The sequence below is a fragment of the Callorhinus ursinus genome, unplaced genomic scaffold, assembly GCF_003265705.2.
Source record: "Callorhinus ursinus isolate GAN/ISIS: 27379988/994484 unplaced genomic scaffold, GSC_fseal_2.0 scaffold94, whole genome shotgun sequence".
Lineage (NCBI taxonomy): Eukaryota > Metazoa > Chordata > Mammalia > Carnivora > Otariidae > Callorhinus > Callorhinus ursinus.
In genome coordinates, this window is record NW_027397156.1 from 1,443,511 (window position 1) to 1,456,001 (window position 12,491).

Genomic DNA, 12,491 nt, shown 5'->3' on the forward strand with positions numbered 1-12,491 from the left:
CTTGGTTGGCCTTAGTTGGTTGCCAGTACTGGGCTATGTTCCAGGTGACACAGATGTTTATGGACAAGCCGGAAACCTAGCACCACTGAAACCTTGGAAACCCAAGAAAAGGAGGCATTTGGAATGTGCTTGTTTAGAAATTGGAAATTGTGTTTACAATCTAGGCAGCTGGACTAAATATCAAGCTAGAGTATTTTCCTGTGCCTGACAAAGTCCTTGGTTCTGATAGAACAATCTGGAAGAGACTCACTGCATGAATAACCAGCTAACAATGAAGGTCTCTCATGCTAAGGTGGGGGACTGTGTGTGTGTGTGTGTGTGTGTCTTTTGCTTCTGGAGTAGGGGATGGCTGGAGTTTCCCTACTTGTGTGCAGAGTTGGGTAAATCGGACTTCTGCAAGCTGCTGACGGGGGATGGATACCGTGAAGGTAGTCCCAATCCCCAGACACAGCACCACCAACTCTGCATTTATCCACCCACTGAATGTTTACTGAGACTTATTGGAACCTGTCTCTCTAGCCCAATCCACTGAAACCCACAGAGAGTTCTAGAGCTGAAAGGAACCATAAGAATCCTGGAAGCCATCTCCTGAGGGAAAACCCAAGGACCACAGGCAGAGATAACGAGCAGCCTGAGGCAATGAGGCCGAACAGCAGCCACTGGAGAGCCAGAGATGGGGAACTCTGACTCTGCAGCTTGTTAGCTGGCGACTCCGGGCAGGTACTTAGCCTCCCGTGGCTTCGGTTTCCTCACAGCTCCAGACAACTGGAGAGGCCCACTGTGGCCGGCCAAGTCCCGTCAGGGCCGTGGGCCTGGGGATAAGCGGGGGCTGTCCTCTTGCTGTGGGCTGGAACAGGGCGGCTGCTCCCTGGGTGGGGGCTGGGGGACAGCGTTCTACAGGGGCTGTCCGGTGCAGCACAGATGCCCTTCAAAGCCAAGGACGCATCCCCTCACGCTAGCAGCGCTAGCTGCTGAGGGCTCACAGGTGCATCCGTGCACGCATTGCCCTCAGTCCAAGGGACTGTCCTGCCTCCCTGCCCAAAGGAAGCCTACATCTGATGACCAGCTGGTCATTTCAGGCTTGCCTGCCCCCCCCCCAGCTTTCAGAGCTCCCTGAACGATCAGCTGAGACCTCAGTTGTGAGCATATGGCAGTTCACCCTCCCCACCACCCAGCACTGCCTCTCTCAGTCGCTCTGTCTCACCGCTGCTCCTGATAGGTCCCCAGTCACTCCCTGCATGAGAGACCTGACTTACACCACCTCCAAGAAACCCTGTCCCCCTGACAGTGAGTGTGTGCGCACAGCCTCAGTAGGGCCATCCCTGTGCTGACAAGGGCCCAGCTTCACCCCGGAGCCATGCTGCTTCTCCTCTCTCAGCCCCGGCAGCCGGACCCCAAGGGCGAGAGGGTTCGTCTGTCAAGAGAGGTCTTTCCCCATCAGAAGCATCACCTTCCCAACACCCCACCCACCATGGCACAAGCCCACCCCTGCAGAAGGTGCAGGGGTGCAGTCCTGCCCACTCTCTGCCACCAGACCCCTCCTCTCTCCAAGGGGGAGGTTCTGGTTAGTGGGGTCGTAAGGAGCAACTCTGAAGGGGAAGAAGCTGCTAATGAGCTACCATATGGTTAGAAACAGGGGTTGTGCGGAAAGGGATGGGAGGTGCCACCATCTGTACTGAGTCTCAGGACAGAGGCACACACAGATGATAAGGAGGCCATGAGACCACAGAGGCAGTGACTAGATTGATGCGGCCACAAGCCATGGAATGCCACAGCCGCCAGAACCTGGAAAAGGAAAGATTCGCCCCCCAGAGCCTCCCAGGGGAGAGCGGCCCTAGTGACACCGTGATCTTGGCCCAGGAAAACTAAATTCAGGCTTCTGGCTCCCAGAACATGAGAGAGTACGTTTCCGTTGCTGTAAGCCACTAATTTTTTGACTAATTTGACACCACAGCCTCAGGAAAATATTATCATGCCCAAGTTGGACACCTCAGGCCCACCCCTCCCTCCTCTCCCCTCAGCTTCCCTGACGATAAAGCAGCCCCCTTCCTGCTGATATGCCAGTGAGACCATGGAGCCTTGCCCTCCTAGTTGTACTTTATAAGAACCACTTGTTGAACGCCTAAAGAGGAATAGGTTCCCGTTGCCGAATTTCAGACAGGTGGCAGGCGAGGATGGAGATATTTGGGGACAAGAGAGGGCATTAAAGTGCAAAACAGAAAAGTCTAGTCGCTCACTCTACCAACTCATTAGACAGACCCATTTTCAGAGTTCCAGGTTCCAGAAGAGTGTTAGATTAGAGCTAACCAGACTCCAGCCACAGTTGGTTTTCAGGAGAAAATGGGTGCCCGTGGGAACCCTTCTTTGAAGAGCCAGAGGGACCCACAGAGGCAGGCCCACTGTACACCTCGATGGAGGACCTGAGGCCTCAGATGACTTTCTGCTTCTCACTCCCGGGAGTCCCACTCCCCTCAGACCACCCCAGAGGTACCCACCTGCTGCATTTCCTCAGAGGAGACATTGCATGGGCTGCTGGGAGGGGACACCCGTTTGCACCGTTGTTCCCCGCTGCTCAGGGCCCAGGAGTTGGCAAAGTCGTAGGGGTCCGAGGTCAAGGTCCCTGTGGAGAAGGTTTCAGGAACGAAGTCACAGTTAAGCCTGACCCAGGACTTCTGAGTGAAAACTCTAGGTCTGTCGTCACCTGAATCAACCTTCTGTTAGATGGGTACACAGGCGTCTTGGCTGGGGAGTACCTTTTGTGCAGCACTCAGTGGAATACCACAGGGCACGGGCCTCAGGGCTTAGCCAGTGTGTGGTGAGGGGTGGCTGGCTGGATGCACACAGTGAGGAAGACGACATGAAAGACGATGAGGAGCACGCCCATCCACGCTGTCTCCATGTCCTTGCGTGCCTTTCCCCTCTGCAGAATGTTCTCCACCCCCTAGTACCTTGACTGTCTCCTCTCATTCTTTGAGATGCAGGCCCAGAGCCACTTCCTCCAGGAAGCCCTTCTGAACGAGTTCTGCTCCCGGCCCCCTGCCCCAGCCTGTTCCCTCAGCACCCCCGCCATCCTTCCAGCAAAACTCCCATCGCCCTTTGTGTTAGTATTCTTTTTGTTTATATTCATACTCTGTCTGACCGTTAGCTCCCTAATTCAGGGGACAGGCTGTGTCTCTTACCTCTGGATTCTCATCTGGCTCTTTGTAGACACTCAAAATATTTTTGCAGGTTGAAGGTAAGAATGTGACATGGAACCTGAGCCCCCAGTCACTGCATCTCCTGTGCTTTCACAGTGTTGGGGCCTTAGTCCTATACCGATCATGCTACCATCAGCTCCCACAACAGAGGGAGGGCCTCTGGGCTTCCATGGCAAAGGAGATTCCTAATACCACTTCTGAGTCTTCACTGCAAAGGGACTAATGGAGCATTGAGGCCAACAGTCCTTTTGCATAACCAGGTCCGGAAGAGTGAAGCATGTTTCAAGGCCAAATAATGTACTTGAGAATAGAAAAGAAACTATCCTTGGGGAAAGAAAGACAGGACCTTGGAAGTATTGTCAGTTGGCATCTGGCGTGTGGTCAGCAGGGAAAATGCCCCCCCTCAAAGATTCACTTCCTATTCCTGGAACCTATGAATATTCTCTTTTAGGGCAAAAGATGTGATGAAGGTTTTAAGGATCTTGAGAGGAAGAGCATGTCTTGCATCGCCTAAGTGAGCCATAGAGGCAACGGGAGGAGAGACAGAGACACACACAGAGACGGGGATGTGGCCACAAGTCAGGGATCACTCCCAGTAGTTGGAAGAGGCAAGGAACAGGTTCTCCCCTAGGGCCTCCGGAGGGACTGCAGCCCTACCAACACCTTGATTTTAGACTTTGGGCCTCCTGAACTTGTGAGAGAATAAACTGCTATTGTTCTAATCCATGGAAGAAGCCAAAGGGAATTTAAATTTTTGGAGTTTCTACTGTGTGCCAGGCATTATGATAGGTGCCCCCTGGGTTCGTAGTCACCATGTCACACAGGCTTGTTCACTTTCTAACAAGAACTGCAAAAACTTCAGATAATACCATTATGGAGGTGATAAAACAAATAAAATTATTGTTATAAAGACATTGAAACCTAATACAAGGACAAGACAATAAGAAAAAACAATAGAGTTGAAGAAGAACCAAATTTACCTTCTAAAGTTACAAATATAGTCATGGAAATAGAAAGAAAACCCAACTGATGGGTTAGACATTATCTGGAAATTAAAGTTGAGGGAATTAGTGAACCAGAAGAGAGCTCTAAGTAGTGATGTGCTGATGAGCCATCTGTCTGGGGAAAAGCAAAGTCCTAATTTTTAGGATTTGCTGATTTCCCTGCTGCAGATACTCCCACCATGGCCAATTTCAAACTACAAACATGACAGTACTGGATGCAGACTTGGAAAAGACCCACACAATCAGTTCTCACCGGCGAGCATGACTGCACTACCCAAAAAGCAACAAAGAGGAATAGAGAGATAAAAAAATGAAAGTAAGGTAATGGGGGGGAAAAAAAAGATGGAATAAAAATATCCAATATATGTCTAACAGATGGAGAGAAAATGACTGAAATTTTTCTAAATCTGATGGAAGATAAGGTCCTCAGTTTCAGGAATCACAGTCTCAAGCAAGATAATACAAATAAAACCTGGACGCCTGGGTGGCTCAGTCAGTTGAGCGTCTGCCTTCGGCTCAAGTCATGATCCCAGGGTCCTGGGACGGAGCCCCACAGTGGGCTCCCTGCTCAGCGGGGAGTCTGCTTCTCCCTCCTCCTCCTCCTCTCCCCCTCGACTTGTGCTCTCTCTCTCTCTCTCTTCTCTCAGATACATAAATAAAATATTTTTTAAAAAAGATAATAAAAATAAAACCTACATCTAGACACAACATAGTAAAATTTCAGACTGCCAAGAACAAAGAGATGACTTGTATACAAAGATAAATGATACTATCTGCAATGAAATAACAGTTGGACTGACAATCTGCTTCTCAAGAGCAACAATGGAATGGCATCTTCAAAGTACTATGAGAAATCACTGATGTCCTAGAATTCTATACCTAGCTTAAGTATCATGTAAGATTGAGGGGGAGTTGGTTCCAGTTATCGCCATTATCACTATCAGACCCTGAATGAAGGAAGTACTGAGGGATGTTTTTTAGAAAAATAGAAATTGAACCTAGAAGAAAAGAATGAGATACAAGGAGAAATGATGAGCAAAGAACCTGTTACACATGAAGATATATCTAAAGAAGCAATGACTGTGTAAAGCTATAATAATAATGCCAAATTTAGTGGTATTTAAACAAGGTGGAAAGCTCAGTGAGGTAGTGAGGAAAGAAGTAACATTTTAAAAAGCAGTAATAGTAGAAAGCACAAAATGAGAGGATTAATAGAAAATGAAATACATCAACAACACAACTGAATATAAAATGAATGAAAAGAGGCAAAACTTCCCAGTAAGAAGACAGGAGAGATTATGTTACATTAAAATAACAAGAATGAGGGGCGCCTGCGTGGCTCAGTCGGTTAAGTGTCTGCCTTTGGCTCAGGTCATGATCCCAGGGTCCTGGGATCGAGCCCTGTCTCAGGCTCCTTGCTCAGGGGAGTCTGCTTCTCCCTCTCACTCTCCCTCTGCGCTCTCTCTCTCTCTCTCTCTCTCTCTGTCTCAAATAAATAAATAAATAAAATCTTATAAAAAATAAAAAAGAACTGCCACATGATCCAGCAATTCCAACTCTGGATATCTACCCAAAAGAACTGAAGGCAGGGTCTTGAAAGAATATTTGCACACCATTATTCACCCTGGTGAAACATGAAAACAACCCAAGTATCCTCAAGGCATGAACAGATAAGCAAAACGTGGTAGATACATACAATGTACATTCAGGCTTAAAAATGAAGGAAATTCTGAGCTAAAGGGGATGAAGAGGTATGAACTTCCAGTCACAAAATAAATAAGTCACAGAGGTGAAAAGAACAGCATGGGCAGAATATAGCTAATGAGATTGTAAAACATGGTTTGATGACAGATGGTGATTACACTTATCTTGATGAGCACTGAGTAATGTATGGAAGTGTTGAATCACTATGTTATCCACCTGAAACCAATATAACACTGGATGTTGATTATGCGGCAATAAGAAAGTGACTTTCCTCCTAAGGGTTTATTGTTAATAATAGCGATACTGCTTCAGAATATCCCACTTACGTATATAGGGTAAATATGTAATCTTGTACTTTCCAAGCAAATTTGTGAGTGCATTACCACTTCCTTCATGGCTCTTTGTGACTGGCACATCTGTGTTTCTGAAACAAACGTGCCTTAAAAACTTTTGTTGAATTGTTGACAAGTAATCCTTCTATGTTGTTGTTCTCAAACCTGTTCTCTAGATGCTGAAATATGTTACCAAGCAAGGTGCAAATTTAAAACAGTGCCTGTGTTGAAATAAATGATTTAAATACAAAAAAAGGAAATTCTGACATATGCCACAACACATGGATGAATTGTAAAGACATTGTGCTAAGTGAAATAAGCCAGGCACAAAAAGACAAATACTGTATGACTCCATTTACATGAGGTACTTGGAGTAGTCAGAATCACAGAGACAGAAAGTAGAGTGGTGGTGGCCAGGGGCTGGGGAAGAGGAGGGAAGAATGGGAAGTTATTGCTTAGTGGGTATAGAGTTTCAGTTCTGCAAGAGAAAAAGAGTTCCAGAGACAGACACTGTGACTGGTTGCATCATAATGTGAATGTACTTAACGCCACTGAAGTGTGCACTGAAAAATGAGTAAGACAGTAAATGTCATTTTATGTGTGTTTACCACAATTTTTAAAATGGAGGGGAAAAAAACCCTATATGTGAATTTTGGGGGGGGGGAGGGGCAGAGGGAGAAGGAGAGAGAGAATCTTAAGCAGGCCCCACGTCAGCACGGAGCTTGATCTCACCACCCTGAGATCATGACCTGAGCTGAAATCAAGAGTTGGACGCCTAACCGACTGAGCCACCCAGGTGCCCATGCATGAATGTTTATCGCAGCTTTAGCCATAATTGCCAAAGATTAGACATGACAAAATGTCCTTTCCTGGGTGCATGGATAAGCACATTGTGGTAGTACCCTTCAACAACAAACAGGAACAATCTCTTGATACATGCAACAACACAGATGGATCCCTAGTGGATGATGTTAAGTGAAAGAAGCCGGACATGGAAGGCAAAATACTCCAAGTGCAGTATGATTAGAGTTACATGAATTCTGGAAAAATCAAAACTATAGGAACAGAAAAAAGGTCAGTGGCTACCAGGGCTAGGGGCTCAGGGAGAGTTCACCTACAAAGGAGCACAAGAATTCTGGGAGGAGGACATTGTTCCATAGTTTGTGGTGGTTACATGGCTCTCCACTTTGGTGAAAGCTCTTAGACCTGGAAGGGTGGCCTTAACTGTATGTAAATTATACCTCGATAAATCTGACTTTTAAAAATAATAATAATAAAATCCAGCTATGTGCTTCTTTAATGCAATACCTCTGAAATAAAACCACACAGACTGGTTGAAAGTAGGAAAAAACATATGTCAAGCAAATACTAACCTAAAAAAAAGGTGAGGTGCCTATATATTAATGTCAGATTTTAAGGCATAAGGTATTGTTAAAAATGACAAGTCATTACATAAAAGGAGCAGTTCACTAGATTCAATATTTCTAAAATCTAATTGTAAAGGCTCAAAATATACAAAGGAAACTTGATAGAATTACACAAAGAAATTGACAAATTCTTCACCACTTAGAAAAATTTATTACACCTCTCTTAGTAATGGGTAGTTGCAGAAGACAAAAAGTAGTAAATATATAGAATATTTGCATGACGCAATTAACAAACTTAATTCAACAAGTATACATAGAATCCTGCACCAATCAGAGAATACATTCTCTTAGAACATACCTAGAATTGCAAAAAAGATCATGTAGGAGGCCACAAACAAATCTCCTCAGATTTCTAAATTAGAAATCAACTTAGTTACAAAAGATAACTTTAGAAATTCTAAACATCTGGAAATTTTGAACACACTCTACAGGTTAAGAAAGAAGTCAATGGCAATTAGAAAATCCATAGGACAAAATGAAAATGAAAATATCAAAATTGGTGTGGCTAAGATGGCATTTAGAGGAAAATGTATAGCCTTAAATGTACATATAGGATGATACAAAGCTTGAGAAATCAGTGCTGGAGAAGACAAAAACAAATGATCTTACTATTTTCCAACATATGCAGTGAAATGAAAGGAATGGTCAACCGTTTCTCTAGATGCTTACCCCTTAATCAGAGGGTAGTTGTGTCATAAGGAAGAAGAAGAACTTTTGTACAAATGTTCAGCTTTTGTAAGGGAGCATCACTCATTAAATGTTTATGTAATTGAAGTTATCAAAAGAAGATTAAAGATGAGGAGTGGTTTCCCCATTGTCCATGTTACCATCTGTTGCTCACAAACACACACATAGACTGGCCTTTATGGACAGTGGACCACCCTTTATAGACTTCCTCCATGAAGTTCTATTGAACTCATTCAGGAGGGTCTGTTCAAACCATCCAGTATCTACCAACCATCTATCCTGTGTAACCTGCTGTGGGCAATTCCAAGTTGAACCAACCAACCTCCAAGGTGTGGTTTGGGGGGAGGTCTAGGCAGTGGGGTGGAATGCTCAGAGTTAAGGTTGGCAGGATAAACGTGACATGCCTGGGGGCATATTAGTGAAGGTTTGTAAGTGGGGAAACAACAAGCATAACCACAACTCCAGGGAAATGGTATCCCAGAGATGCTTACCTTCTTGTGTCCTGAAGTCATCCTCGGCAAAGATGTTATAGTCACCACAGAGCCCACAGGTCTTGTTGAAGTATCTGTCTGACAGCAGGACTTGAAAGTTGCCACTGCCATCAATTCTGGCCACAAAGCCGTAGGCCTCACTGGACAGCTTGTAGTATCCAGCCTCAGTCTCCAGGTACAGCCCATTGGAGGCATAGGGCATGGAGATGCTGGAGGGTCAAGGATGAGCTCAGGAAGCCCGCTTCTCATGCGTTTCCTGGGTGTCCCTCCCACCTTTCAACCCCAAATCCATGCTCCAGTGTTGGAACCTTGGTGCAAAGTCGCTGAGGGCCTAGACTGGGAGTTGGGACATGGTGCTCCCCCCCAGCCTTGCCACTCACTTTCCCTGGGCACATTTACTTCCGCTCTCAGGGGCCCAGCTCCCTCAGCTGAAAAAACAAGGGGTTGCAAGAGGGATCCCTAGGGTCCTTTTTTTAAAGATTTTATTTATTTATTAGAGAGAGAGAGAGTGCAGAGTGAGAGAGAGAGAGAGCACAAGCAGGGGGAGCGGCAGAGGGAGAAGGAGAAGCAGGCGGCCACTAAGCAGGGAGCCCGATGCAGGGCTTGATCCCAGGACCCCAGGATCATGACCTGAGCCAAAGGCAGACATTTAAGCAACTGAGACACCCAGGCGAACCCCCCACCCCACGTCCTATCTTTTTTAACTCGGACCTTCCAGACATTCCAGACTTCTGACTTACTTTTGGGTCCCCTGCAGCGCAGTACCATTGACAAACAAATGGATGCCGAAAAATTCTCCAAGATACACGGAGAGGCTCACTCTCTTGCCATTTTGGAAGCCCCCTGAAAGAGAAAAGAGTCAGTGTCAGTGATTATTACCAAGACAGTTAGGACATTTATTTCTATTATCTTATGTACATCACAAATCTCATCTCCGTGGAAAACTCCCCCCAACCCAAGGACTTAAATGGGCAATAAAAATCTTCCCAAAAATATCATTTACTCACTCATTTTGCCGTTCATCTAAAAATATTTATTGAAGCCTTCTGGATACATAGCCCGCTAACAGTCTCTTCTATTTCTCAGTCTCTTTTATAGTTATATAAAAGCATGACCCCTTCTTCTGGGAGCTTACAATCTTTTTTTTTTTTTAAGATTTTATTCATCTATTTGACAGAGACAAAAGGAGTGTACAAGCAGGGGGAGCGGCAAGCAGAGGGAGAAGCAGACTCCCCGCTGAGCTGGGAGCCCAATGAGGGGCTCGATCCCGGGACTCTGGGATCATGACCTGAGCCAAAGGCAGACACTTAACTGACTGAGCCGCCCAGGCACCCCTGGGAGCTTACACTCTAAGTAAGATAAGCAGGCAATAATTGACCATACTGTAAGGCGGCACATAAAAGCAACATTGTGAGTTATCTGTAACAGGTACCCTAGGATAGAGTTATGTAAAATGTTCTCTTGGGACAGCCCAAACCAGAATCCCTGGGCTCTTTGTTTAAAATGGAGATTCCTGGGGTGCCTGGGCAGCTCAGTCTGTTAAGCGTCTGCCTTCGGCTCAGGTCATGATCCTGGGGTCCTGGGAGTCCTGGGATCGAGCCCCACATGGGGCTCCTTGCTTGGCGGGGAGGCTGTTTCTCCCTCTGCCTGCTGCTTCCCCTGCTTGTGCGCTCTCTCTCTCTCCACCCCCCTCTCTGTCTCTGACAAATAAATAAATAAATAAATAATCTTTTCTAAAAAAATAAGATGGAGAGTCATGAGTTCTGTCTCAGGTTACTGAATTTGATGCTCTGGGAGGCCTTTAGAGATCCTGCTGGCAAAGTGCCTCATCCCACGTGGGAAACTCAGGAAGAAGGTGATAAATGATCAATATTGCCATGAGAGATGTGTGAATAGGCAAACATATGAGAAAATCGTCTCTGAACAAGGGTTCAGTTGTGAGGGCAGGGTGGGGGCAGTGACCTGAAAGCAGGAAAACAAGAAGGAGTCCCAGTTGTTGCAGCACCATGGAGACTAATCCCATCGTCTCCAAAGATTACCGACTGGCCACGGGAGGTGAAGGAGCCGGAAGGAACCAAGCAGAGTCTGAGTCTCCAGCCTCGGAGACCTGGAAGTTGCTGAAAATAGGGAAGATGAAGGGCAGCAGTGCACATGCAGATGGAAGATGCTGGAGAAAACGGGGTCAAAGATGGGGCTCAGTGCCTGAGGAATCCTGCAAAAATGGGGCAAAGGTCTCAGGCCAAAAGGTTAACCTTGAAAATGAGGAAATATTCCTCTCCTAGAAGAGTGTGGGCTCCAGCCGCTCAGCAAAAGAGGTAAGAATGTCTGTGGAACTGGGGCGCCTGGGTGGCTCAGTTGGTTGAGCATCTGCCTTCAGCTCAGGTCATGATCCCAGGGTCCTGGGATCAAGGCCCCCATCGGGCTCCTTGCTTAGCAGGGAGCCTGCTTCTCCCTCTCCCTCTGCTTGTGCTTGCTCCCTCTCTCTCCCAAATAAATAAATAAAATCTTAAAAAAAAAAAAAGAATATCTCTGGAACTAAGAGCAGACGAGGAGGTTTGTTGGCATGAGGTGCTGCTGCCATGGCTTGGGCCACTGACAAAGTCAGAGAGGAGTTCCCCAGCTGATGCCTGAGCTGGGCCGAGCTGCTGGAGGACAGCGATGAGCTATGGTGCACACGCATGCACGTGCACATGCACACGTACATGTACACGCACGCATGCGTGTGCCAAGCAGAAAATGTAGTCACTTCTGGTGAGATTTCAGTAAGAGAGTCACACGTAAAAAACTGGTCCATTCTAAGAATAGCTTCCTGAATGATCCACTCTTAGCAGCTCAGGGTCCCTCAGGAAAGGCCCACAGACCACCCACAGCACACAAACCACAGTCTGCAGAGCTCTGGACCAACACTGTCAGAAGGAAAACGAGACACCAACCACATTAAAGGGGTTTTTGTCCTGTTTGCCTGAGGAGCTTGTCTGCTCTGCATTTGCACTTAGAACAGTTTTGCAGCAAGCAAATCTTTAAACAGTTAAACAAACTTTCTGATGGCAGGAAATTAGCCAAAGAAAAACAAACACAACCACACAGATAGGTGATCAGACAAACAGAATTAAACATTAATGGTAGAATCTGAGTGGTGGGCATATGCGTGTTCGCTGTCTTATTCTTTCGTTTCTGAATACTTGGACATTTCTGCAGTAAAATCTTGGAAAAAAACAAGCAAATGGGAAATCTGGTGACCACCTCCAGTTGGCAGTCCCTCCCTGGAGGCTTCCGTGCCCCTGGGCCTTTGCAGCTCCTCTCCCGGGCCTGTTCTGGAGCTGAGCCCATCCATGCACAGCTCCATCACCCAGGCACAGTTCCATTCACCACCTGCCCATGGGAAAGGGTGGACGATGAGCCCAAGAAGTCGGGGGCTCTGGGTCCCTTATGACCACAGAACCTGTCTCCTCATCAACACAATTTTCCTTGCCATCATGCCCAATGTCACAATGAATCTGAGGCGATATTCGGGAGGATAGATGGCGGGGGAGGGGGCCTCCGTCGGCTGCTTCTGGCAAGTGATAGAGCCGCAGAGCACAAAATCGGACCTTTTAGAAGCCGGCTCCGCTGAGGGACGTCACTCCAGTGGCTAAGTGGGGGGTGGAAC

General features: G+C 46.6%; 1 protein-coding gene across 1 annotated transcript in view; it reads right to left on the reverse strand.

Moving 5' to 3' along the window:
* The window catches only part of VWF (von Willebrand factor), a 140,328-nt gene that overhangs the window by 107,475 nt on the left and 20,362 nt on the right, over window positions 1-12,491 (reverse strand). The window contains exons 4-6 of the mRNA XM_025851854.2: window positions 9,583-9,685; window positions 8,843-9,051; window positions 2,496-2,620 (exon numbers count right to left, since the gene is read on the reverse strand). Coding sequence (XP_025707639.2) covers window positions 2,496-2,620; window positions 8,843-9,051; window positions 9,583-9,685 — 437 coding nt within the window. The remainder of the gene's footprint in view (window positions 1-2,495; window positions 2,621-8,842; window positions 9,052-9,582; window positions 9,686-12,491) is intronic.